Raw genomic sequence first — 27,358 nt, forward strand, 5'->3', positions numbered from 1 at the left:
CGGCTTCTGTTAGTGTGACGTCAGGGCAGTCTGCTGCAGGTCAGGAAAGATGGCGGCGGAGGAGAGCAGGTTGAAGCAGCGGAATCACACCAACAGCGTCTTCACAGAAGGTAACGCAACGTTAACGGAGGGTTGGGGTGGTGTTACCGGCGCGCCGAGGCTGTGAGGCCGGGGCCGTGGGCTCGGCGGGACTGAGGGGACGCTGCGGGCAGCTCCGCTCCGTCGATGGTCGCGTCTCTTGCCGCTTCGCCGCGAATCAGCGCGTCCCGAGCGGCGAAATGTCGCTGAAAACACGGTGCCGGGTCTCCGGTGACCGGGACCGATACCGATCCGCTCCCTGCGGACCGCGGCGTGTGGTCCGGAGCCGTCCAGCCCCCTCACCTTCAGCTGGGGCTGTTTGTTGTTAGCGCTGCAGCTAACAGCCGCTAGCCTCTTCCAGCTAATTCTTCATTGTTCAGTTTCTAATAACGGTTAGCTCCCGGTACTGTCACCGTGTTTCAGCCTCTGAACCCCAACGAGACGTTTCAGGGCGGTTTTTGCTTTTTTTTCCATTCTCCTCTCTGTGTCCTTGTATTTCACTACAATATATAAAATCTCTATAATTTATAAGTCCTGCAGCTCTATGGAATCTGCACAGTCAGAACAACTCAAACATGTCTTTGTGCAGAAAAACACAGTTAGAATGACAAAAATCTGAAAAAAAATTATATATAATATATTATATTTTAAATATTGGAATTTATATACAAACTCTTTTCCAAGTTCCCACCAGTGTCACAAATGTTGTAAAAATCAGTTTTCTCCACATATTGTACATATTGAAGTATTGTCATGTTTCCAGCCTCTCCTGTCCTCTCCTCTCTGCTCTGTGTAAACAGCCTCTCCTGTCCTCTCCTCTCTGCTCTGTGTAAACAGCCTCTCCTGTCCTCTCCTCTCTGTTCTGTGTAAACAGATTTTCAGTGAATATTTGTCACGTGACCGTTGGTCTCAGCAGAATCAATCATGTCTTCAGTGTCTCTCAGGAGCAGAATTTAATGTTTTTAAAAGGATCTTGTTAGTGCAAACTCTTTGTTTTAAATGACACATGTAGAATGAAGAGATTACAAACTGACACAAATATCAACATTTTAACACAAGTTTTGGTCACTTTTTATAACGGAAACATCTGTTACCTATGATCCATTCAGGTACTGTTAAAGTTCAGTTTTTTTAAGTTTCTTTCTACGATCATTTGTTTAATTTTGGCGGTTCGGAGGGTTAACGAGGTGTAGAAACGTCAGCTGCTGTGTAATCTCTTCCAGGCTAGCACACAGAGCTGACTTACAAAAATTAGTTTTGTCTTATTATTATTATTATTATTATTATTATTATTATTATTATTATTATTATTATTAGACCTAAATTCACTGGTAAAAACAACGACCAGTTCATGATATAATATGCAACTGTCTGTATTAAAATTAGGGCAGTCATCAAATAGAGAAATTTCTTAGTGGAGTAACACTCATACATTTAATTTTCTAAAGAAAATCAGCTATTTCTGAATGGACTTTGGTGTGTAACATCTCTCCTTCCTGAGCGAACGTAGCAACAGCCTCCAGGACGTCCTGCTTCTGCCAAACTGCATCAAGGAAACACAGATTTTTAAAGTTAAACTGGTTTTAAGTGTCTTTACGGGTTTTAATCAGCCATACTGTTTGTTTTGGAGAGGAGGAGACCTCTGTGGATACTTCAGCTCCTGAACCATGAACAGAGAGAAACTACTGTGATGGTGAAGACAAAACTCCTGCGATCAACATAATTTCATAATTTCTCCAAAGTCCGTCTTCTGTTAACTTGCCTGGTGTGTGATGAAGCTAACTCTTGAGGATTCAAACTTTACCCTTTAAATCGACGCCATTTGAAATTCTTAGTCTCAACTTTTTAATTCCATTTTGCTCGCGGCGTTGTTAATCTCGATATGGTGGCAGAGGACAGATGGTTCTGGTTCTTTCCAGATAACACGACTGCATCTATTACGGTTGGGTTTTTTTTTTCCTCTGGAAGAAAATCAGCTATTTTTGAATGGACTTTGGTGTGTTGTAGATCTCTCCTGAGTTTCTTATCAGTAAATGTTATCAGCTATCAGTTTGAGCTGGGTTACAGTCGGTGAGGTTTGAATATTTTTGACTGAGTCTCAGCCAGTTCTGTTGATCCATTAAAGCGGTTTAACACAGGTTAACAAAGTTTATCTGGGTGAATAGTAAATTTAAGTGTTATAATAATCTGCTGGTGCCTGTGTTGCTACAGAGAGCTTCGTCCACCTGATGTGTGGAGAGCTGCACACTGTGTGCTCAGACCAAAGTGGGGCAAAAACTGAGCCATGTGTCATGTGATGTATGCATAATAGTACTGGTGTGATTATCCTCATACTCTAACTTCTTTTGAGCCCACATTGTAAAGCCTTGGCTGAGCTGAGGAATGAAGAGTTGCCTCAGGATGCTGTTATACAACTCACACAGATCTGTTATTATACTCGGAAGCAAAACAGAAATTATTTAGGCTACAGATTTGGTTTAGTAGATCCCCATGTACGAAAAAAGTAAAAAAAAAAAATATTGGGCATTAGTCGAGTCAATTTTATTTATATAGCCCAAAATCACAAGTCACAGATTTGCCTCAAAGGGCTTTACAGACTGTTCATGGTACGACACCCTCTGTCCTTAGACCCTCACATCGGCCAGGGAAAAACTCCTCAAAAAAACCCTTTTAGCAGGGGAAAAAGAAGAAGAAACCTCAGGGAGAGCAACAGAGGAGGGATCCATCCCCCAGGACAGATAGGCGTGCAATAGATGTCGTTGTACAGGGCAGATAGAAGATAGAAGACAGAAACAGAGAGGAGCAGGAGTTCTGGGAGGGGCACAGCAGCAGGTGATGAAGCGCCACCATTGGCCAGTAGTGATGGTGAGTGTAGAGTGGACCAGGAGAGGAGCATTCTCATCTGGGGTCGGACAAGATCCACAGCAGTGGGACCAGCAGGAGTGATGCCAAGCAGGACCACAGCTCCACACCCTGTGAAAGAGCCAGCAAAGAAAAGTGCTAGTACTCTGGGGAAAATACAAGCTTGTGTCATGTATTATTGGGACATCACAGAGAGAGAAGAAAAGAGGGCCCCGGTGTATCGTGTCCCCCGACACATTGGGCCTATAGCGGCATAACTAGGGGCTGGTCCAAGGCAGGCCTGGGCTAGAGCCGTTCTCAGCCAGCCCAACTATAGGCTTTGTCAAAGAGGAAAGTTTTCAGTTTACTCTTAAATAAAGAGAGGGTGTTTGCCTCCCGTACTAGACTGCATTGCCATCGGAATTTGAACTTTCTGACAGTCCTTGAATGGATCAAAGGTTACAAACATTTCCATTAAGAAAAAAAACGGATTCAAATTGTGATATCTATTAAAATCACTGTAAAGGGCTGTGACAGCACAGAATGTTTGTGATCGAGGTGAAAAAAAAAACGAGGTGCTGTGCCACGACTGCCTCCAGGTCGACTTGGAGGTGCTTGTGGTGAGGGACGGGGCCCACGGCTCCTGGGGCCGACTGTCCTTAGTGTAGTCCGACCTCGTCAGTAGGGTGGGGAGCAACTCCCATATAAGGGGTCTGCAGCATGGTCTCCAACCCACCTGACCCGTCCTGAAACATGGACCAAGGGTTAATAGAGTAATAGGGTTTTTTCACTGGACGGAGTTCGCGGTTGGGCCGGGCAATTGGGCACCGGTTTGACCAATTGCCCAATTGGTTCTTTGGTTTTCCACCACCAACGAGCCAGCTCCCGGCCAGGAAAACTGGTTCCACAGCGGCACCAACTCTTTGCTGGTCTTGAACCACAAACCACTACATCCGGGACTTGGGCCACCGAGACCAAGTCTGTGCAGTTGAGAGAAACCAACTAAAATGTTTATCATTTATTTGATTTGTTTAACTGCAATGTGATAGATACGGGCTAGCAGGCTATCGGGCTAGCGCTAGCACGCTAGCGTTAGCTTACAGCAAAGTCCAACATTAACATCTCACGTTCAGTGTAAATTAGAATGCTGCTGCTGCTATTATATGCTGTTATTATACTGGCTGAGAGGGCGGAGACGTAAACAGACATTAACAGTTCTGCCTATCACGATAATTACAATATAGACTTATCGTTCAATATACAAAATGGACAGAAACGTTTTTTCTGGACTGAATAAATTATTGTTTGCATACTTTTTTGTGTTGTGTTTAAAGTATTGTGCAAATGTTTGACAGGCAGTACGAATTGCAGAAAAAAATTCCCAAGCAGCAATTCCAGCTGTTTTTATGTTATTTGTAATATAAAATAATTAAAAAATATTTCTTAGTGCATTTTTTTTTGTTAACAGAGCCTGAGAGTTTATTTTATTTGTTTTGATTGTAATTTACCTATTTGTTTTATTTATCTAGGATATTTTAATATTTCTTTTCCACAATTCAATTCAAATGTTTAACATTCTTGAGATTTAAAAAATAATTGCTGTTGAAAATTATTTTTATGCTCTAATTTCTTTATATCAGTGGCATAAAATGGTCCTAAAATGACATAAACTATTCTCTTAAAAAATTGTTATTGTGATTATTATCGGCCTCAATAGGTCTGTCACGATAATCAATATATCGACTTATCATTCAATAAACAAAAATGGACATGTTAGTTTTCTGGACTCAATAAATCGTCGTTTACATACGCGTTTGTTTCCATAAGTCATCAACATTCAATCACGCTGCTTCTTTCCCTCTCCTGTCAATCTGTGGGGAGGTGGGGCACACACACACACACACACACACACACACACACACGCATGGACACCGTTGAAGCAGAGAGAAAGAATTGGCGTACTCAAAGCTAAGTTTTCCGACGGCCATAGTTGTACAATTACAGAAAGTTGAGCGTTCTAAATGGAATCATTCCAAAGCCTAATGCCACAGCGGTGGTGTAGGAACATTTTGGATTCAAGCCAGATGAACGCGGAGAGCCCGCTGACGTCAAATCTGTATGAAGATAGTCGCAACAAAAAGTGGCAACACAACAAACCTCAAAGTCCATTAAAAATACAACCATCCCATCTAATTTCTTCAGCTGGGAACAGAAAACAAGGTGGGAGCCGCGGGACATGGAGCGCCCTCAACTACAACTTGCAGTTAAGGATATCTTTGCCAAAAAATGCAAATATAAACATGACCGCACAAAATGACGCACGCTCACAGATGGCGTTAATCGCTTTATAGTGAAAGAGATTCAGCCATTCAACACTGTGGAGAAACGAGCGTTTGGAGAAATGCTGCAAACTTTTGATAGGCAGTACGAATTACCTAAAAAAAAAAAACCCATTTCCCAAACAGCCATTCCAGCATTTCAATCCACTGTTCAATATTCTTGAGAATGAAAAGTTAATTGCTCTTAAAAAGGAAGTACTTAAATTATTATGCTCCTATATCATATCAGTGGCATAAAAAAAACATCAACAATACTATCCTTTATTGTGATAGTTTCTGGGAAAATATATCATCCTAAAAAAATGTACCATGACAGGCCACATTTATCTTTTAAATTCAACTTCTTATTAAAAAGAAACAACTCTTTGTGGTTATAGTCACAGCCCAAACCGCTCTGTGACCTCAGACCTCAGGACCAGTCCTTCAGACTCTTTAACAACAGGCTCTGCGCTAAACGCTGTAATGATAGTCGATGACTCGACCAGACGGGAGATCTCTGCGATGAGGAAGTTCACCTCTGAAATGACTGCACAGGAATCCACAGAGCAGCTTAAACTGGTTGATAAGAAGGAAAATATGCTGATTCATGTCTGTAGCATGATGTATTCATGTCCTAATAATGTGAAAAGTCAGAGGCAGGAACACAAAACGACTGACGCGAAGACATGATCAACTTCAGGGCTCCTACGGGGCTGCAAGTCCCTGAAAACACCTTTTAATATGGTGTTTTCAGGTGCTAAAACGGAAATTATCATTACTAACATTGTCCAAGTTTTAAGTTTCTGAGATAAAAAGTGACCAAAACTTGTGTTAAATGTTGATTTGTGTCAGAATCTCTTTATTCTCCATGTGTCATTTAAAATAGAGTTTGCACTAACCAGATCCTGTTAAAAATATTAAATTCTGCTCCTCAGAGACACTGTGAAGACATGATTGATTCTGCTGAGACCAACGGTCACGTGACAAATATTCACTGAAAATCTGTTTACACAGAGCAGAGAGGAGAGGACAGGAGAGGCTGTTTACACAGAGCAGAGAGGAGAGGATGTTTACACAGAGCAGAGAGGAGACAAACGGGTCTGTGGTTTACACAGAGCAGAGAGGACAGGACAGAAAAGGCTGGGAACATGACAATACTTCAATATGTACAATATGTAGAGAAAACTGTTTTTACAGCATTCAGGACACTTGTGGGCACTTTGAAAAGTGTTTATATATGAATTTTGTAACCGAGAAATTCGAGTTGAGCCTTTTTTTCTGGTTTGTCATTCTAACTGTTCTCCACAAATACATGAGTTGTTCTGATTGTGCTGATTCCATAGAGCTGCAGAACTTATAGATTTGTATAGAACGTTTCTGTTGGTCTGAAAGTCTGATGTACTAACTGTAGTTTCTATTTTGGTCTGTGTAAATGAAGAAGTAAAGTCTCTGGGTTTTGCGCTGTAGAAGTATTTCTCCTCGGGCAGCTCATGTGCTGCACACAGAACACTGGGACGCCGATTTACCGGATCACTGCTCTTTAAAGGCTTCAGTTAAAGCACAACGTCCTCATCTCAAACAGTTTTTCTGCGGACCTGTACATTATTCACTTCCTCCTTGGGTTGATGTGGTGGCGTGACGGTGTGTATGTGAACCGGCGAGCTGTCTGTTTGTGCTGCTGCCTGCGGAGCGTCACATGGGCCCAGCAGCTCCATGCTGACCTCAATGAGGAGGCTTCTTCCCAGGAGGCCGCAGGCTGCTCAATCACAAGACGGTGTCTGAGTGAGCGCTGCCACGTAACCACCAGGTCAGAGGTCATGGCCCAGAAACAGACTCTTGTCCAGCAGTGGAGACGCTGCAGGACTTCACCACATCTACGCAGCGTGATCAGCTGATGTCACATTGGGCTTAAAAAAGTATTCTTGGTTCAAACATGGATATCACATGGATTTAATTTTCCGATATTGATTAATAAACTCTGAGATTGATCTTTATGTAGATAATATTTTCTACATTGTAGATTAATATTAAAGACATCAAAGCTGTGAAAGAACACATATGGAAATATGTAGTAAACAAAAAAGTGTTAAACCAGAATATTTTATATTTTAGATGCTTCCTTTTGCTTTGATGCTCTCAGACACATGAAGATGGAATGAAATTCCACAAATGAACTCCCGTGAAAAGCGTCCAGGTGATCAGCTCATGAAGCTGCTGAGAGAATAAGAAAATAAATCTACAACACTCTGGTTTAACACTTTTTTGTTTCCTACATATTTCCATGTTTTTTTTTTATAGTTTTGATTTCTTGAATATGAATCTACAAAGTTGGAAAAAAAGAAGCATTGAATGAGAAAGTGTGTCCATAATAGTCTGGACACACCTTCTCATTCAATGCTTCTTTTTTTACGGTACAGGTATATCTAAAAAAATTAGAATATCATGAAAAAGTTCAATATTTTTTGTCAATAATTTCAGAAAGTGAAACCCACATACATTATATAGATTCATTACACGTAGAGTGAAATATTTCAAGCCTGTTTTTCTTGTAATTTTGGTGATTCTGGCTTAGAGATAATGAAAACTCAGTTTGTAAAATTAGAGTATTATGAAAGAGTTAAATATTGGAGTCCACAGTCAGTGATGATTTGGGGCCATGTCCTCTGCTGGTGTTGGTCCAATGTGTTCTCTGAAGTCCACAGTCAGCGCAGCCATCTACTAAGACATTTTAGAGCTCTTCATGCTTCCACAAACTCTTTGGAGATGCTAGTATCATTTTCCAGCAGGACTTGGCACCTGCCCACACTGGCCAGCAAACTGGGCTGACCTGAACCTCATAGGAGACTGTTGTTAAGAGGAAGGTTAGAGACACCAGACGCAGATGACCTGAAGGCTGCTGTCAGAGCAACATGGGCTTCCATTACACCTCAGCAGCCTCAGGCTGATCACCTCCATGCCACACCATATTAATGCAGTAATTCATGGAAAAAGGAGCCCAACCAAGTATTGAGTGTATAGAAATAAACATACTTTTCAGAGGCCTGACATTTGTTTAAAATATCCTTTTTTTTCATTAATCTTATGTAATATTCTAATTTTCTGAGACACTGAGTTTTGTGTTTTCATTATCTGTAAGCGAGATTCATCAAAATTACAAGAAATACAGGCTTGAAATATTTCACTCTGTGTAATGAATCTATATAATATAAGAGTTTCACTTTCTGAAATAACTGACAAAAAATTTGAACCTTTTCACAATATTCAATTTTTTTTTTTAGATGCACCTGTATACCTCATTCAGTCTGCAGATATTTCAGCTACAACACCAATTTTTCTTGTAAAAGGAATTCTCAATCAAATCGATTTCCGATCAGATCTTGGCCTGACTCAGAACTGGATGGATTTAGATGAATCTCAGTAGACCCCGGCCCTGTGTCGGAGCAGTGAGCGAGACATGACCCGACCTTTTCCTCTCAGTGCTCAGATGGAGGCTGAAGCAGCCAAAAACAGTCAAACACGTCCTCCTGAACGGTCCGGACGGCTGCAGATCAGCGGAGTGTGAACGCTGCCGTACAAGGAGAGCCGAGGTCTCCGGTGCTCCGCCTGAAGGCTCGTTGGTTTACTGTAAACCTGCAGCTCTGCCGTCCTAGCAGCAGCAGCAGCAGCAGCAGCAGCAGCCGGGCTCGTGGCTGACCTCCGGTGAGGATGCACTCTCTGGACACATCTGGACATCAGACTTCATTGATTTCTGTGGTGTAAACCGTCAGACTGCAGAGAGGAAGGAAGACCACTAGACCTGTCCACATAATTATTGGTTAATATTTGACTTATCGTTTCATATATGGACGTGACCACAATGACCGTCTGACCTCCATGTGTCCCCCAGCAGGATTTAACAAACCTTAATTCTACAATTCTACAATGTCATTTAGCAGACGCTTTTATCCAAAGTGACGTAAAAAATGAGAGTAATACAGCACAAGCAAGGATGAAGTCAAGAAACATAGCAAGAGTAAGTGCTGTGGGTTAAGTAGAGTCCATTAGGACACAAGTGCTTTTATAGGTCGCAAGATCAGTCAGTACGATACTTGTTGTAGTCGTCAGTGTAGATCAGGAGTGAAGGTGTTCAGTAAAGAGTTGGTCTTCAGTCTTTTCTTAAAGATTGAGAAGGACTCAGCAGAACAGGTGGAGTTGGAAGTTGGTTCCACCACCGGGGCTCTACAGAGGAGAAGAGTCTGGTTTGAGACGCAGAGGCCTTCAGCGGTGGAGGAGCCAGACGTCTCTCACTCGAGGAGCGTAGTGGACCGGAGGGTTTGTGGATCTGAACAAAAGAGTTTAGATGAGAAGGGGCTGTGCCCGTTGCTATTTTGTAGGCAAGAGACAAGGCTTTGAATTTGATTCGGGCCACGTTCTGGATCATCTGCAGAGGCTTGGTGGTGCAGCAGGAAGACCCACCAGTAGAGAGTTGCAGTAGTCTAAACGGGATAACACAAGGGCCTGAACCAGGAGTGAACCTCAGTGGAAAGGTTTTGTAGTTTGGAAACTTCTCCCTTCCAAGATACTCTAAAAGATCTCCTGATAGGTAGGACACGAACCATCGGAGGGCAGAACCAAGTTCTGCGAGTGAAGAGTAGGCCTGGGACGATAACAAATTTTGCTGGACGATATATTGTCCCACAAATTATTGCCGATAAACGATATTATTGTCAACATAATATATCATAATAATGCACACCCTTTCAAATACAATACACTTTTATTTCTCAGTGTTTTTTACCATTGTAATTGTAATTTTAAGAACGTTTAAATATCCTAAATAAATAAAACAAACGTTTTTTTTTTTTTAAAAGGGCAGCATTTATTTTGCGATGTAGCAAACTCCACTTTCTGTGAGCGCACAGCATTTATATTTACTTTGTCGACCAGTGTTGACTGTCGGGACGAAGGCTCTGCATCTCCAGGTGCAGTTTTTTTCCCCAGCTGGGAAAACTGGGTCGGGTGGTTCTTGGGCAGGCAAGTTTGTTGTGGTGGCTTTTTTTGTTGCCACCACTTTTGAACAAATTCGGCATACAGGCTCGTCCGTGTGTTGATGGGCTCACCTTTTTCATTCGTTTTGAAACCGACATATTCCCACAGCGGGGCTGTGGCATTTGGCTTTGCAATCATCTTTTTTCCTCGCGTTGCTCCGCACGAGGCTCACCTGCTGCATTCTGTGTGTAGCCAATGCTAGCGGCCCAGCCTTCCCCACAGAGACAAAGAGACTGGATGACTGACAGGAGGGTTCACTCCGCTCATTCTGCTATGGAACAAAAGCGCCCAGGTGCTGAGATCGAGCACAGAGTGAACCCTCTTGTCATCCAGCCGGCTTGGAGGCAACAGACGAGGAAAACAAACACGCATGCGCATGGCGATATATCGAGGCCGGCAAAATTATTGAGTTCATTTAATTTATCGTGCGATTAATTGATTTATTGATTATCGGCCCAGGCCTAGTGAAGAGAGGAGGATCTGGTGGTTAACCGTGTGAATGTTCATAATAATTTAAAGCTCATTGCTCTTTAAAAAAAATATACAAATTTCTGCTGAAAAAATCACAAATTTACACTGAAATATCATCACATTTATGCTGAAAAAATGAAAAAAAATTACAAGAAAAAAAATTACAAATTTGCAAAAAAAATTACCAGAAAAAAATGACAATTATATGACAAATTTTTCTAAAACAAATTTTGGAGAGAAAAAAAGGCATTTACAACGAAAAAACATCACAAATGTATGCCGAAAAAACAAATATAGGATGAAAAAATTACAAATTTCGGAGAATTTTTAAAAAAAATTTACGAAAAATACAAATTTACAACAAAAAATTACAAATTAATGACGAAAATAATTTCCAAGAAAAAAAATCTCAAATTCCCAACTTTTTTTGTTCAGATGCAGTCTTCAGCTTATGTAGGTTTGTTTTGAGTGTCGGAGCTTCATTCTCACTCTCTTGAACCAAACCACAGGCTCTTCCCCAGAAAAATAATTTCTGAAGGTCCCCAACATGTCCGGTACTGGTTCTGAAGTTGAACAAGTGTCCAGGATGTTACTGGACTGCCAGCTTTAGTTACATCCAGTGAAGTCAGAATATGTTTAATAGGACTGGCAGTCCGTCCCGTGGGCTGCAGGTTTTGTTCTGGGTCGTCTGGTCATCAGACTCTAACTGCAGCTTTCCCTCTCAGGTGGGCGCAGCTTTAAATCCGACACATCCCAGAAGATGCATGAGGAGGAGGAGGACCTGCTGGAGGAGGAAGAGGTGGGCGTGGCCCGGCCGGTGCAGATCGTGGTGGCGGATGAGGAGGAACACTCGTTCTCGCTGCAGGAGGAGGCGCTGGAGCGGCTGCTGCTGAAGGAGGAGGTGCAGGACCTCCACGTGGTCGTGGTCTCCGTGGCCGGAGCTTTCCGAAAGGGCAAGTCCTTCCTGCTGGACTTCATGCTGCGCTACATGTACAAACAGGTACCTGCCAAACATCAAGTTTGTTATTTATCCATTTATGTTTTTACCATCCCCTTCTAGCTTTGAGTTTCCAAATCACAGGAAGAATTTAAATTGTGCAAAATGTTTTCATATCTGCCCTTTATTGTTTACTCACATATACATAAACCTCTGAAGGAAAGTTTTCTATTTAAAAATTACCAAAAGATGCAGCGGAAACGGACATAAAATCAATTCGAAAATTTGAACTTTCCTTCAAAGGATCTGGACGGAATTATCAGTTAAAAAAAAGTTTCTGTTAAAAATTAACCAAAACTTAGTGTTATTTTTCAGAATCTCTTTATTCTACATGTGTCATTTAAAATAAAGCGTTTGCACTAAACAGATCCTGTTAAAAACATTAAATTCTGCTCCTCAGAGACACTGTGAAGACATGATTGATTCTGCTGAGACCAACGGTCACGTGACAAATATTCACTGAAAATCTGTTTACACAGAGCAGAGAGGAGAGGACAGGAGAGACTGTTTACACAGAGCAGAGAGGAGAGGACTGGAGAGACTGTTTACACAGAGCAGAGAGGAGAGGACAGGAGAGGCTAGAAACATGACAATACTTCAATATTTACAATATGTGGCAAAAACTGGTTTTACTACATTCAGGACACTTGTGGGAATTTGGAAAAGACCTGTAGGACTTGTAGATTATACAGATTTTATATATGTTGCAGTGAAATACAAGGACACAGAGGAGAATGTAAAAAGAGCATAATGCTAAATGACATGTAATGTAATGTAAAAAAACGCTGTTGGGGTTCAGAGGGTGGATAACTCCAGATAAAGCTATATTCCAGTTTGTTCTCCCAGCTGCTGATTGGCTCCTGGATTACAGTGTTCATCCGTTCATCACAACAAATGTTTGAACTTTCTGCCAGCAGAAAATAAATCCAGTAGAAGTGTGAAGCAGTGGCGGAGAGTTGTGAGGAGTGGACCTTTGGCCGTGTTAATCTACAGTCAGTGCTGAGGAACATTCTGGAGGGTTCACGCTGCTGTAAAGAGGATTTTAGGCGGTCACAATGCCGGCTCTGTGGCCGGGCCTCCGCACGGCGCTGCTGCTGCTTATTCCACACATAAAGGCCATCTTTATGCACAGAACAAGCCCCGTCTACACGGCTCAGGTCATTTTTTTAATCTCAGGTCTGTCAGAGGATCAGACGTACAGCACGATGTCATCATTCGCTGCTGAACAGTTAACTGTAAAGGATCGGAAGCAGACGACCGTTTAACGCGCTGATTAATGCCAATGTTCGAGAGATATATATAGATATATATCATTGTTTTCTTCAATTTCTTGTTCATTTTAATAACAACTAAAGGTACATTTGTTTGGACAAATATAATGACAAAGATAGCAAATTAACAAATTTACAGCAAAAAAAAATTAACAAATTTACGGATTTTTTTTTTTTTTTTAATTTATGAGAGAAAAAAAAAATCACATTTACAAGAAAAAAATGCCAAATTTCATTAGCCTTTACATTGTTTACATATTGTGATTTTATTCTTTGTGTGATATGGTGTGTATTGATACAATATGTTGAGATTTAACTGTGTAACTGCATTTTGTATCACAAAAATAAATTCAATCAAGAATTGCTTTGCCCAATAAGAGACAATTCTCAGTGTATTCATCTCACTTCAGTCTTTTTATTTCTCCACAATAAGAGTCAAACCCACAGACTGACCAACAAAGTATTCAGTCAAACTGAACTGAACTGATATCAAACAACAACTTAATGTTAACCAAAATAATTATCAAGAAAACCATGGAAAATGTCTAGATATCAGCTCTTAAATTAAACTCTTATTAGCTATTTTTGTTATTATATTTGTCCAAACAAATGTGTGTACAAAAGTGTTACCAATATTGGAAAGAGAGTCTGTTACACATATTGACTTGATATCATCTTTATAACCTCTACTTCTCAACTTACATTGCGTATAAAAAGTTTTCACCCCCCATGGATGTTCCACCCTTTTGTTGCTTTTACACATGAAATCATGGTCAATAGAATTTTTCAATTTTTTTTTTGGGAAATTATTGTCAAAAAAGCCAAATTATATTGACCATGATTTCCAATCCAAAACACTTTATTTATATAACACAATTTTAGCAAACACAAGGGTTCAAAAGTGCTGCACAAAAATATAAACGCAATGAATGGATAACACAATCAAAGCACAGTAAAAAGATGAGGTAGACAATAGAACGATAAAATACAATAAGATAAAATGCACTGCCCGCACAAAATAAAATATTGTGTCAAAGCCAAAAAAAAGGGTGAAACATCCAAGGGGGGTGAAAACTTTTTATAGGCAATGTATCCTTCTGAACCTGATGTTCATGCCTTTTAATTCACTTGATTGTGTTTTTCTCTTTATTGTAGTTCTACTGTATGTTGTACTTTTGGAGCAATCTGACACAAGAACTTCCTCTGTGATTAAAAAGTTCTACCTTATCATCTTCCTCTCTTGGAAGGAGAGTCCGTATAATCTAACTTTTGAATCACACCCATTTTAAACTTGTCTTTGGTTATTTACATTATTAGTTTTTGCCATAACGATAATCTTGACGATGTGACAAAATACTGACAAATAAAAAAAATAAAAAATCAACCATAAATCTAACTTGTAGAGTAAAGTGTAAATCTCAACAGCTGCCAAATACAAAATATTAGGAAAATAATTAAAATAATGCCGCAAATGTAACTAAGTACATATGCATAAAGTTTATTAAGTTAAAACGACGACAGTAAATAATGTAACAATATATGAAACAATCTGAGTACTTTTACTTGGTTGGAATGTTATCACTATATGCATTTTTTTCTCGTATAAAAATATATTAGTATTATTGTGAATGTTATGGATCACCGATATTAAACTCCATCCAACTCCAAACTCTTTGCACTCCTTGTCCCCCGTTGGTGGAACACACTACCAGTTCCCACCAGAGCAGGGGCGTCCCTCTCTACCTTTAAAAAAAACTCCTGAAGACCCAGCTCTTCAGAGAGCATCTTCTCTCCTAGACCACATGATAAGTCTACTCCTCAAAGAATTGTCACTAGCACTAATAGCTCATATTGCACTATACCTTGATTGTTTGCTTTTACTCTTCCTGTAAGTCGCTTTGGATAAAAGCGTCTGCTAAATGACTAAATGTAAATGTGATAATCTGAAGTTGATTTACTGTTTTTACAGTTTTCTGATAAATGGTGTGTTATGTCTGTGAGCCATTCAGACTCTGTAACATCAAGCTGTTGTTCTCTCTGCAGTCGGAGTCGTGGGTCGGCGGCGAGGAGGAGCCTCTGACCGGCTTCACCTGGCGAGGCGGCTGTGAGCGGGAGACCACGGGCATCCTGGCCTGGAGCGAGGTGTTCGTGGTGGAGAAACCAGACGGCTGCAAGGTCAGTTCACCGATCCCCCTGTGAAAGGAGAAAAAAACACAAATTTAGGAGAAAAAAAAAACGCAAATTACGTTGAAAAATGTAAAAATCACAAAATTTTTTTTACAAATTTATGAGTAAAAAAAAAATCAAATTTACGAGACAAAAATGACAAATTTACAAGAACAAAACTACAAATTACGAGAAAAAAAGACAAATTTACAAGAGAAAAATATCTATTTTTGAGAACCAAATGCAAATGTTGTGGAAACACCAACAGGTTTTATGTTAGCCGTTACATTTTTCAAGGTTAGGAATAAAACCGAGAGGAGACGATCCAGTTTTATCCCGATACTTGAGTCACGAAACGATCTTATTGTTAATTGAAGCATTGTGCGATATGGTGAGTATTGATACAATACATTGGGATTTAACTGTTTAACTGCATGTTTTATGTCGGACTGAACTGAACTGATATCAAACATGTATGGACGACAACAACTGCAGCATTTTATCAAACTTTCAAAAGCAAGCTTCACTGCTAAAATATGTTTCTAAATCACGACGTTTCATGACACGATATCCTGACCACATGGAGCTTTTTGATTCCTTTGATCTTCTAGTTTATGATACCAGGATCTCCAGGATATTCATAAAAGTGTAGTTCCTTAAATATCCTGATCCTATGCTGTGTTGGTTTTTTTCCCACATAAGCTGATTTTTGGAGCAGGAAAAGGAATCGATCACTGATAGTCATTTTCTGAGCTGGAATGAAAATAGACCTTTTTATGTGGATTGTGCATAAATGTACACTTCATTCAGAAATGTTCAACTTTTCATTCAACTTTAGTGACTTTGCAACAAAAAACCTGTTTCAGGTATAATGAAGCGTGTTTACAGTGAAGTGATGCTGAAACATGTTGTTGTTGCTGTTGTTGCAGGTTGCAGTTCTACTAATCGACACACAGGGGGCGTTTGACAGCCAGTCCACCATCAAAGACTGCGCCACGCTGTTCGCCCTGAGCACCATGACCAGCTCAGTCCAGGTCAGACCAGCTCAGTCCAGGTCATATCGGATCCAGGCCCGGCGGCACAGAGCTCCGTCCTCACACTGGAGGAGGACCTGAAGATGCTTTGTGCAGCCGGACCTGGATCCAGTACAGGAATAAAGGTCTGACTGGGCCAGCACCAGGGGACTAACTGTGTGTGTGTGTTTGTGTGTTTAGGTGTACAACCTGTCCCAGAACGTCCAGGAAGACGACCTCCAGCACCTCCAGGTCGGTATCAGCCTGCAGACGGGGTTAATGTTGGTTAGAATCAGGAAAGAGTTCAAAGAGTTGCTGTTGTTGTTGTGTACTCTCTCTGCAATAACAAAAACACTTTCAGGTGTAAAATTGAGTCCAAACTTCAAGTTAAAATTACAAATTTACGTGAGAAAAATTACAAAATTACGAGGAAAAATCACAAATTTACATGGATAAATAGCACATTTAGGAAAATAAATAAATAAACTACGACAATTTTTTTTTTTTTACAAATTTACAAGAAAAATCACATTTATGAGAAAGAAATTGACGTTGTTGGGGAACTCTCTCAGAAATAACAAAAATGCACTTTCAGATGTAAAAATAAGTCCAAACTTCTCAATTTCAGTCTTGTTAACCCATGCTGAGCTCCCTCTGTCCCTCTGCTTGGCTTCCTTTGGTGACATTAATGTGATATTACGACTCAACGAGTTTACATTTTTATGTAACTCCCTCAGCTGAGCATCTAAATGATCATTGTTAACCCTCTGAAGCACCATCCCACCACCATTAACTGTGTAAGGAAAGTAAAAAACAGAAATTATCGTCAGAGTTTGAACTTTCAGAGGCTTGTTGGGGTTCAAAGGGTTAACACAGATGAGCTAAAGCTAGAACAAGGGTTGGTTCCTGGATTTCAGTACTTGACTCTCTCTAAGAACACACTGTCAAATCCTGTTTGAGTGCTGTGTTTCAGAGAGTTAAACAACGCTTTTAGTCCAGATGTTTTGCCTTACATCTAGTTTTCATGAGTTTTCCTCGTGTTGGTTTGTAATCCGAGAGATTTACAGCAGCGTGTTTCTGTTAAAGCTGCTCTGGGATCAGTTCAGGGTCAACAGCCTGCTACCTTATGAGGCACAGACTCGGATCTCTCTGGAAACTTCTTTTCCATCTTTGGTCCCAACTGCAGAGATCAGCTGTCAATCAAACTGTGAGGGCGGGGCTCTTTGCAGTTTAGGTTGCACATGGATTAAGTGGAATTCCTTTCTTAGGTTCCTAATTTTAAAACGGGAGACCAGACCAACTTATCTGAAAACAAAGGTCGTCCTGCTGCAGGTGAAGCTATCTGAGGTGTGACAGCCGTTATCTATCTACTTATAAGATATAAGTTAAGGTCAAATCCAAGGACTTTGTGGTTGATATTAACTGATGTTTCTCCAATTTCAACTTTTGTATTTTTATCAGTTGCTGAACACTAAATCTAGTTTAATATTCCCCAGAGTCACCTTATTTAAGAAACACACAAATGTATATATCCCCTGAGGCTGTTTACACAGAGCAGAGAGGAGAGGACATGTACAATATGTGGAGAAAACTTATTTTGGTCATTTTTTGTGTTTTTGTTAATTTACGTCCTTTATCATTTTGTCATTTCACCTTTTTTGCCATTTTCCGTCTTTTTTATCTTTAAATGTCATTTCACGTCTTTTTTGTCATTTTACATATTTTTTTTTATCATTTTGTCTTTTAAAAAAAATAATTTTATCATATATACGTATTTTTTTTTTTTTGGTCTCTTTTTACGTCTTTTTTCATAATTTAATGTCTGTGCTTTATCTGCTCCATGAAAGCTTTTCCATTAGCTGCTCTGAACACTCAGACATGCTCTCATTGGTTCTGGCACTAACTGAGCTTTCTGACCTCGCTGTGATGTTGGATTAGATGTTAAGATGCTGGTTGTTTCCTCTCCTCAGCTCTTCACGGAGTACGGACGGCTGGCCATGGAGGAAGTCTACGAGAAACCCTTTCAGGTGACCACATCCACTGTCCTCGTCACATTCAGACTTTTAGAGGCCAGGTTTACCTTCTGCGACATAAACCTCAGTCATCTAGTAGCTACATGAGACCTTTATAATCTATGACTGGGTGTGTGAGGCAGGCGGTGTTCAGGGGGAGACAGCAGGTCAGATCAACATGTTCTTGTCATAAATGTGTTATAAAAATGACTTCATTAATTAAATCTATTACTGTGAAGTCCATTCTCATGCTCAATGAAGTTGTTGCAGCAATTTTGGATCAAAATTAGTCTTGAATCTCTCCAGAATTCCACATCCAGACACAAAGACCTTTATAACCCAGCGTCACCAGGAATATCTTTATATTCAACATCGATACAGGATTTAAATGTCTCGGCTAATTTATGAGAGTCGCTATGACCGCAAAGCCACCGTTGCAAACAATTTCTGTAAGTATCCCACCTTCTGATAGTGAAATCATTCACCTCTTCATTCCGTACAGACGTAACATGCATGTAGCATATTTTGTTGTTCTTTTTTTAACTTTTTTAAGGTGTTTTAGATGTTTTAGAGTATTTTCCTCTTCATCACTAGACGTTGTTGACATCGCCATCTGGGATCTGCGCGGCTACCTGATTGGTCGAATGTGAAGCACGTTACAAAAACGTCACCTCTCGGAGCGAAAATATTGTTACGCTAAGCAAGAAATAGTCCCGACTTTAAACACGAATTAAAAAAATACTGCAGGATATCAAGAGGAGAACTTTTTTTTTCTCGTTGAAAACCAAAATATCTTTTTTAAGAACCAAAAATTATTTAGTGCCCAGACATGGGAACGAGATGAAACGAAAAACGGGTTCACCTTATGGCCTATTAGAGCAGCAGATAAAAATCCATTTTGTGATCTGGTTTCAGAAACTTTTGACATTCAGTATATTTGTGTATTTTGTGCGATTGTATGGCAGCATTTGTGTTGTGTTGCTGCTTATTGTGAATCTAGTGTGTCATCCATCCTCTGAATGCTCTAGGTCTCTAGTTTGTGGTTGTAAAGTTTCATGAGGCTGTGATTATCCTAGAGGTCACAGCAGCTCATTTTATACACTGAGCTCAAGTTTCACTCACTAACATCATCACACATGAAGAACATTGGGATCATTGAATCCACAAGAGTCTCAGCTTTCCAGTCAGACCCGATTTATGCAGCTCACAGACTGTATTACCTTAAACTGCATGTTGTCGGCATAAAGCGGGCATGTCTGTGAAGAGAACACTCGAGCAGTGTCCAGCCAGGCTGTGCATTAATATTTGAACACGGTGTAAAGAGCAAATATAGCATAATGCTACTTTTTTGTATAATCCTTTAACTGTGCTGTATGACCAAGTCAATGCCCCGTGTCCATTTGGTAACCGAGTGGCTGTGTTGTGTCCGTCTCTGTTCAGACTCTGATGTTCCTGATCAGAGACTGGAGTTATCCTTACGAACACCCGTACGGTCTGGAGGGCGGACAGAGCTTCCTGGAGAAACGGCTGCAGGTGAGTTCAGCACTATCTGCCCGATCAGAGAGAACAGGTGGCAGGACGGTGGGGATCCCCGTCTGTTAACTCCACCGTCCTTTTTTCATTTCACTCAACTACCAGGGTGGCAGCAGCACAGAATTTCCCCCGGGTGTAAAACTGGCTCTGCTTTTTCAAACCCCCCATGACAACATCCTCTGTTGTACTTTCTTTTCTTCTTCTTTTTTTTGGGTCATTTTACATCTTTTTTGGTCATTTTGTCTTTCTTTTTTTAACATGTCTTTTTGTTAATTTACATATTTTTATTTTGTATGTTTAAGGTCATTTAGTGTTTTTTTTTTTTTTTTTTACAACATTCAGGACACTTTTGGGCACTTGGAAAAGTGATTATATATGCATTCTGTTTTCACATTTAAAAAAAAAAAGATTTATCAGAGAAATTCAACTTTTTTCTATTTTTTGTCATCCTAACTGTGTTATTCTGCACAAAGATGTGTTTGAGTTGTTCTGATTGTGCTGATTCCACAGAGCTGCAGACTTATAGATTATATAGATTTTATATATCACAGTGAAACATGAGGACACAAAGAGGAGAATGTAGACAGGAGCGGCTTGTGGTTCAGAGGGTTAACTATAGAGTTTAATGATTTGTTCTGTGTTCCTCAGGTGAAGCAGAACCAACACGAGGAGCTGCAGAACGTCAGGAAACACATCCACTCCTGCTTCTCCAACATCGGCTGCTTCCTGCTGCCTCACCCCGGCCTCAGGGTGGCCACCAACCCGCACTTTGACGGGCGGCTGAGCGGTAACACACCAGCAGGCTCCACAGCAGCCGACAGCCGGCCAGAACCAGCAGGATTCATAACCTGTGTGTGTGTGTGTGTGTGTGTGTTTCAGATATCGATGAGGACTTTAAGGAGCAGCTGGTGAAGCTCGTCCCCACGCTGCTCTCTCCAGAGAACCTGGTGGAGAAAGAGATCGGAGGAGAGAAAATCACCTGCAGAGACCTGCTGCAGTATTTCAAGGTCAGTCTATTATCATTCATGCATTCACAGTGCTGGAGAGAATATCTACATATTTCAATAACCATATTCTGGAGGATATGACAAAATACTGGTAAATGCATAGAAAAGGTAAATTTTTGAAATTATTTTCGAGTCTATGAATAAAAATGAAACAACAAAACAAAAATGAACCATAAATCTAAATTAAAAAATGAGATTCTCAACAAAAAATTACTTAGACGTAAGTAAATACAGACATAACCAAATAAATTGAAAAAAAATTAAAATAGATGGATAAATAAAACGTACATAAATAAATGCAAAACATAAATTAAATTCCATAATTTTACATTTCATTTATTTAGGCATTTGTTTTTTTTAATTTCTTTTTAATTGTTTTATGGTTTTTTAGTTTATTTCCACATTTAATTTAAATGTTTTATTTAAGTATTCATTGCTAAAAAAAAATAATTACAGATTAATCGTAAATCGTCGTGCTTCAGATGTAACATGACTGGCTGACAAAAGTCTGGCAGAAATAAATGATTCAATTTCAAATTAAAAAATCTAAATAAATACATGTGGAAATGTAAAAATAAAAGAAAATGTTGAAATAAATAAAATGCATGTAAAAATATAGAGATGCCGTGTGAATGTTTCCGTTTGATGTTTTAGGTTTGATGGTTCTTGTTGTTTTCAGGCGTACATGAAAATCTACCAGGGGGAGGAGCTTCCTCACCCAAAGTCCATGCTGCAGGTCAGCACACACACACACACACACACACACACACTTCCTTCAGATCATCCTACTGTTAAACAGCGCCCCCTGCTGCAAACCTTACATCATTACATGAAGTCCAAAAACCAGAGAAATAGTTTTTTAACAGCCGATTAACCCTCTGAACCCCAACAAGCTGCTTCTTTTTACATTCTCCTCTCTGTGTCCTCATATTTCACTACAACATATAAATCTCTATGATCTAATATAATAATAATATATATGATATAATATAAGTCCTGCAGCTCTGTGGAATCAGCACAATCTAAACAACTCAAACATGTCTGTTAAAAAAACAAGTCAAAGACATGTTTGAGTTGTTCTGATTATGCTGATTCCACAGAGCTGCAGGACTTATAGATTTATAGAGATTTTATATGTTGCAGTGAATCAAATGTGAAGACCAAAAAACCTTTGGGTTCAGAGATTAAAGTCAGAGTTAAATCTATAATCTCACTGTAAAGACCTTCTAAATGGTTCAAATATGTTTATATATAAATTTCAAATAATAATGTGTTAAATATTTTTGTCATCTGTTACCTAGGCAACAGCTGAAGCTAATAACCTTGCAGCTGTAGCAGGAGCCAAAGACTCGTACCACAGAAGTATGGAGCAGGTAACGCATCGCCGCCGCTGCTGTCAAAGGAAATAACTGACTTCAGTCGTGTAACAGACGGTGTGTGTGAACTGTTGGCAGGTCTGCGGCGGAGACAAACCCTACATTTCCCCAGCGGAGCTGGAGCGACGCCACGCAGAGCTGCGGCAGGCGTCCGTGCGACATTTCCGCTCCGTTAAGAAGATGGGCGGCGAGGACTTCTGCCGGCGCTACCAGGAGCAGCTGGAGGCGGAGCTGGACGAGGCTTACGCCAACTTCAGCAAGCACAACGACGGCAAGAACATCTTCTACGCCGCGAGGACGCCCGCCACGCTGTTCGCCGTCATGTTCGTCATGTACGTGGCGTCAATGGTGACGGGCTTCGTGGGCATCAACACTGTGGCCACGCTGTGTAACCTGGTGATGGGCGTGGCTCTGACGGCGCTCTGCATCTGGGCTTACGCCAAATATTCCGGAGAGTTCCGCGAGGTGGGAGGAGCCATCGACCAGGTGGCTGAAACCCTCTGGGAACAGGTGAGAGGACGCTACCTGTCCTTCTTTATATCCCTCTGTCTTCACTTCTCGAGTTTCTACAGAAGAGGATCAGGACCAGGGAGGAGAAAGAATATTGAGGAGGGAAAATAATCATCATGCACTTTGAGAAAAAAGTGAAAAATGACAAGAATAAAGTCACTTTTTGAAGTCGACTGCGAGCTACAACCTGATTCCCCTCAATACGTCTATTATAAAAGCAGATCATTATCAAACAATAGTTGTAGCAGCTTCTACCAAGAATATCTCATTCATGAGTTGAATGATTTTAGTTCTGCTGCACCTTAAATATTGAGGTTATTGATAATTTTCTGACATGAGAATCAGGTTTTAGCTGCAGAAACTGTTGGATAGAAACAAAGTTCTGATGACTGACTCCTCATTTAGACTTTATTCTCCTTATTTAGACCTTATTCTCCACATTCAGACTTTGTTCTCCACATTCAGACTTTGTTCTCCACATTCAGACTTTGTTCTCATCATTTAGACTTTATTCTCATTATTTAGACTTTATTCTCCACATTTAGACCTTATTCTCCACATTAAGACTTTATTCTCATCATTTAGTCTTTATTCTCATCATTTAGACTTTATTCTCCACATTTAGACTTTATTCTCATCATTTAGACTTTATTCTCCACATTTAGACTTTATTCTCATCATTTAGACTTTATTCTCATCATTTAGACTTTATTCTCCACATTTAGACTTTATTCTCCACGTCAAGACTTTATTCTCCATGTCAAGACTTTATTCTCCACGTCAAGACTTTATTCTCCTCATTCAGACTTTATTCTCCACATGTAGACTTTATTCTCCACATTCAGACTTTATTCTCCACATTCAGACTTTATTCTCCACATTCAGACTTTATTCTCCACATTCAGACTTTATTCTCCACATTCAGACTTTATTCTCCACATTCAGACTTTATTCTCCACATTCAGACTTTGTTCTCCTCATTTAGACTTTTTTTCTTGGAGTGCAAAATGGGAAAAAAAATCCTCAGACTGAAAATTCAGTCCCCAATGGACGTGTTTTAAGAAGTGCTTTTTGCCGGGGCCCCCTGTGTGTTTTTACGCCTCAAGTCTACTTTTAGTGGCGTCTGGTTAAGCGTTTTCTGCTCAGACAGCTGTTTTAAAACACAGACACAGCAGTATATGTGTGTGACTTAAACTTACCTAACCACATCTGTGTTTGATCAGTCCCCCCGGTCTGTTTGTATCATAAAACCAACCAATCAATCAATACATACAGACATTGTTGATTTCTTACCGTGAAGCCGACATGAAAACCATTCAGTAAATCAGTACATTTCAGCAGCTGAAGGCAGCTCCACTCTGATAGATTGAAGCTCACAAACAGACCGGGAGCCATGATCTATCGGTTAACACAAAAAAAACCTCACATTCAGTTGGATATGTTTGAGATAACAGCTGTCTGAGCAGAAAATATGACAATAGACAGAACGTATAGGCTCGTGTCTCACTGACTGATAAATTGGTTGGTTGGTTGGTTGATTGATTGATTGATTGATTGACAGTTAGTTAAAATAAAGGAGGTATGACTACAGAAACACAATACGCCTATTAAGGACCACAATGTCAAGTTTCCCAGTGTGGTTCCCAGTAAGAAACCCAGTTCTGTCTCCCTCCTCCTGCTGTTCTTCCTCTAATCCGTCCTCTTTATTCTCTCTCAATGCTTCCAGAGGACTCCACGAAAGGTGAGTTTCAATAAGGTTCCTTCGTTTGGTCCCAAAGAATGAGAGCAGAAACGCTTCAGTCTGTTCATCTCACTTCAATCTTTTTATTTCTCCACAATGAGAGTCAAACCCACAGACTGACCGACAAAGTATTCAGTCAAACATGTCTTTTCAAAATAAAACAGGACTTTGGTTAATTGAAAATAAACTTTGAGGGAAAATGTGGAAATAACAAACATGAACAATTTACAAATTAATGAATAACTTAAAAAAAACCCTTAATGATTAATTAAATGTAAAACTATAGAGTTTATTTTTTGCATTTATTTATTCATGTTTTTTTTATTGATTTATCAACATTTTCTTTTTTTAAATTTATTTAATGATGTCCACATTAATTTATTTATTTCGACATTCAGGTGTCAGTTTTTGTTGAGATTTTCACTTTACAATTAAGATTTATGGTTCATTTTTGTTTTGTTTAATTTTTATTCATATAGAATTCACATTTTCTCTATATTTGTCAGTATTTTGTCATATCCTCAAAAATATTGTTATTGAAATTCGGTGATATTCTTTTAGCGACATGTCGCCCAGCCCTACCATGCATGTCTTTTCAAAATAAAACTGGACTTTGGTTAGTTGAAAGTAAACTTTGAGGAAATATTTGGAAATAATGAACTAAAAAACATGAAACATTTTTTGCTTTTTTAATATAGATTTTATTTATTGATTATTATTTATTGATTTATTATTCATTTTCTTTTTCAATTATTTTTTTTTTTGTTATGTGAACATTTATTTATTTATACATTCTAGAGTCATTTTTTGAGATTTTCACTTTACAATTTAGATTAATGGTTCATTTTTGTTTTGTATCATTTTTATTCATACAGAAAAATTCACATTTTCTATATTTTTCTATATTTTGTCATATGCATCTCTTTTCAAAATAAAATAGGACTTTGGTTAATTGAAAGTAAACTTTGAGAAAAATGTGGAATTAACAAACTAAACAGAAAATAACAGAAATAAATGAATAAATAATAAATTAAATATAAAAATATTGAATTTATGTATTTATTCATTTATTTATTTATTGTGTAGGCTTTATTTATTGATATTTTGCCTTTTTTTTAACTTCTATCTATTTATTTATTTCTACATTCATAAGTAATTTTTTGTTGAGATTTTCCCTTTACAATTTAGATTTATGGTTCATTTTGTATTGTATCATTTTTCTATGTTGATATTCTTTTTGCGACATGTCACCCAGCCCTAGCGTGCCTGTCTTTTCAAAATAAAACAGGATATGGTTAATTGAAGGTCTGATAGTGAATGAAATGTTTGTTTCTCTTCCTGCAGGTTTTCTCCAAACTCTTCGAGGTGGCTCGGAGTCGAGTCCCGTTGGGGAGTCTGATCCCAGCGCCGCGGCCCCGGCTCGCCTCCAACAACAACGTCAAGAAGAAAAACTAGCAGCACGCCACTGCCCCGTCTCGCCCCGCCCCCCCCTCGGTGTGAGACGTGTACATTTGTTCTCTGGCTGTAGATGAAGGTTCCTCGCTGTAGGTGTAAGGACTTGCTGTAGACCCGGACGATGCAGTGTGATGTATTTTATTATTTGTCAGTGGGCGGGGTTAAGGTATTTATTGGTGGGAGGGGCCATTATTCTATCACATTAATGATTCCAGTGTATGTGAATGTATGAGTGCAGAGCATGACCACAGATCCCCCCCCCCCCCCCTCCGTCGTCTCCGTAAGGTCGCTGTCTGCCGCCGCAACCAAAGTTTACAGCTTTACTCGTAAAGGCTCTCGGACTGACACACGGGCAGGAAAACTGCGGCTGACGCTCGGTTTTCAGGACTTCAGCGGCCGTTCGGTTTCAGGGAGATTTTAGTTTTTCTACGTTGAGGGCGTGTCCAGCGGTTGCACGGCTCCGGTTCAGCTCCAGGATTAATTGAAGTGGTTTTATCAGGTATTATCTACAGTAGAGGGCCAGACGTAGACATAGTTACTGACACAAGATAAAGACTCCCTTAATAAAAACAGTAATTTTACCTCAAAGGACAAACAAATAAACATAAAACCAAAAAGCTGCAGTTCCACAAACGGCTTCAGGAGTGAGGCAGTCCCCACTGACCTCCATGTTAAAATATAAACAGTTTACAGCCTTTATAAAGATATTAAATGACGGTTAAAAGACAGCTCCCGTCTTCTCTGAGCATAAATTAGTGTTTCTGTCAGTGGAGTCTGGTGGCTTTGAGGAGAGTGTAGAAAACCCTCCCGCTGTGGAAATCCTCCCAACACAACGTTCACTTTAACTGATTTGATTCTTTTACCCACTCTTCAAACGTGGCAGTTTTAGATTTGTTCTTGTTTTTTCCTGGAGCAGTAAAATGTCTCAGAACTATTCGATGCTTTAAATACAGAAATGAAACTTTTAAATCCGCGAGATTAAAAATGTCTCAGCAGGCTTTAGAGCCAAAATATTCTTCTATACGAAGTATTTTCACTCTGCATCAAGTAAATCACATAAAGTTCCCTGGAAGCAGCGGGTCACTGAGGTCGCCTGCTGAGTCCATGATCATGATTCTCAGTATTAACTTTCTTTCTTTTTTCGTGTGTTTCTAGTTTATTTCACTCCGTATTAAACGTACGAACAGATGTGAATACCGGAGCTGCAACCATCAGGAAAATTAATCATTTTTTTATGCCAAAATGTTAGAAAATTCTGTTTCCAGCCTCAAATGTTTCGTCTCGTTCAGCTGAACGTTCTGGACAAAACATTGAAAGACATTTTATTGACCAAAAGATGAATCGTTGATGTTGTTGATCGTTGTGTGAAGGACGAAAAATGGCACAAAGTTGAAATAAACAAATAAAAAGATAAATGTAGGGATAAATAAATATATTTTTTAAAAAGTGCAAATATAAGGGATTCTATATTTTTACATGAATGTTATTTATTTCAACCTTTTTATTGTATTTTTACATTTCCACATTTATTTCAGAAATTT

At 39.5% G+C, this 27,358-nt stretch overlaps 1 protein-coding gene across 3 annotated transcripts; it reads left to right on the forward strand.

Annotated features, from left to right (window-relative positions):
* Positions 1–27,232, forward strand: LOC131969553 (atlastin-2-like). Of its 3 annotated transcripts, XM_059330606.1 has the most exons (14): positions 1–110; positions 11,462–11,736; positions 15,048–15,179; positions 16,100–16,204; positions 16,385–16,435; positions 18,154–18,210; positions 19,636–19,728; positions 20,377–20,515; positions 20,608–20,735; positions 21,415–21,471; positions 22,037–22,108; positions 22,190–22,621; positions 24,348–24,362; positions 25,707–27,232. In XM_059330606.1, the coding sequence occupies exons 1-14, from the start codon at positions 50–52 to the stop codon at positions 25,815–25,817; spliced, it is 1,728 nt and encodes a 575-aa protein (XP_059186589.1). In that variant the 5' UTR covers positions 1–49; the 3' UTR covers positions 25,818–27,232. The 3 variants fall into 3 exon arrangements, with proteins under 3 accessions (XP_059186589.1, XP_059186596.1, XP_059186606.1); XM_059330613.1 differs by lacking the exon at positions 24,348–24,362; XM_059330623.1 differs by lacking the exons at positions 1–110; positions 11,462–11,736; positions 15,048–15,179; positions 16,100–16,204 and adding an exon at positions 16,215–16,224.
* Positions 27,233–27,358: the final 126 nt, after the last annotated feature.

Source organism: Centropristis striata, chromosome 1, assembly GCF_030273125.1.
Source record: "Centropristis striata isolate RG_2023a ecotype Rhode Island chromosome 1, C.striata_1.0, whole genome shotgun sequence".
NCBI classification, from domain to species: Eukaryota; Metazoa; Chordata; class Actinopteri; order Perciformes; family Serranidae; genus Centropristis; species Centropristis striata.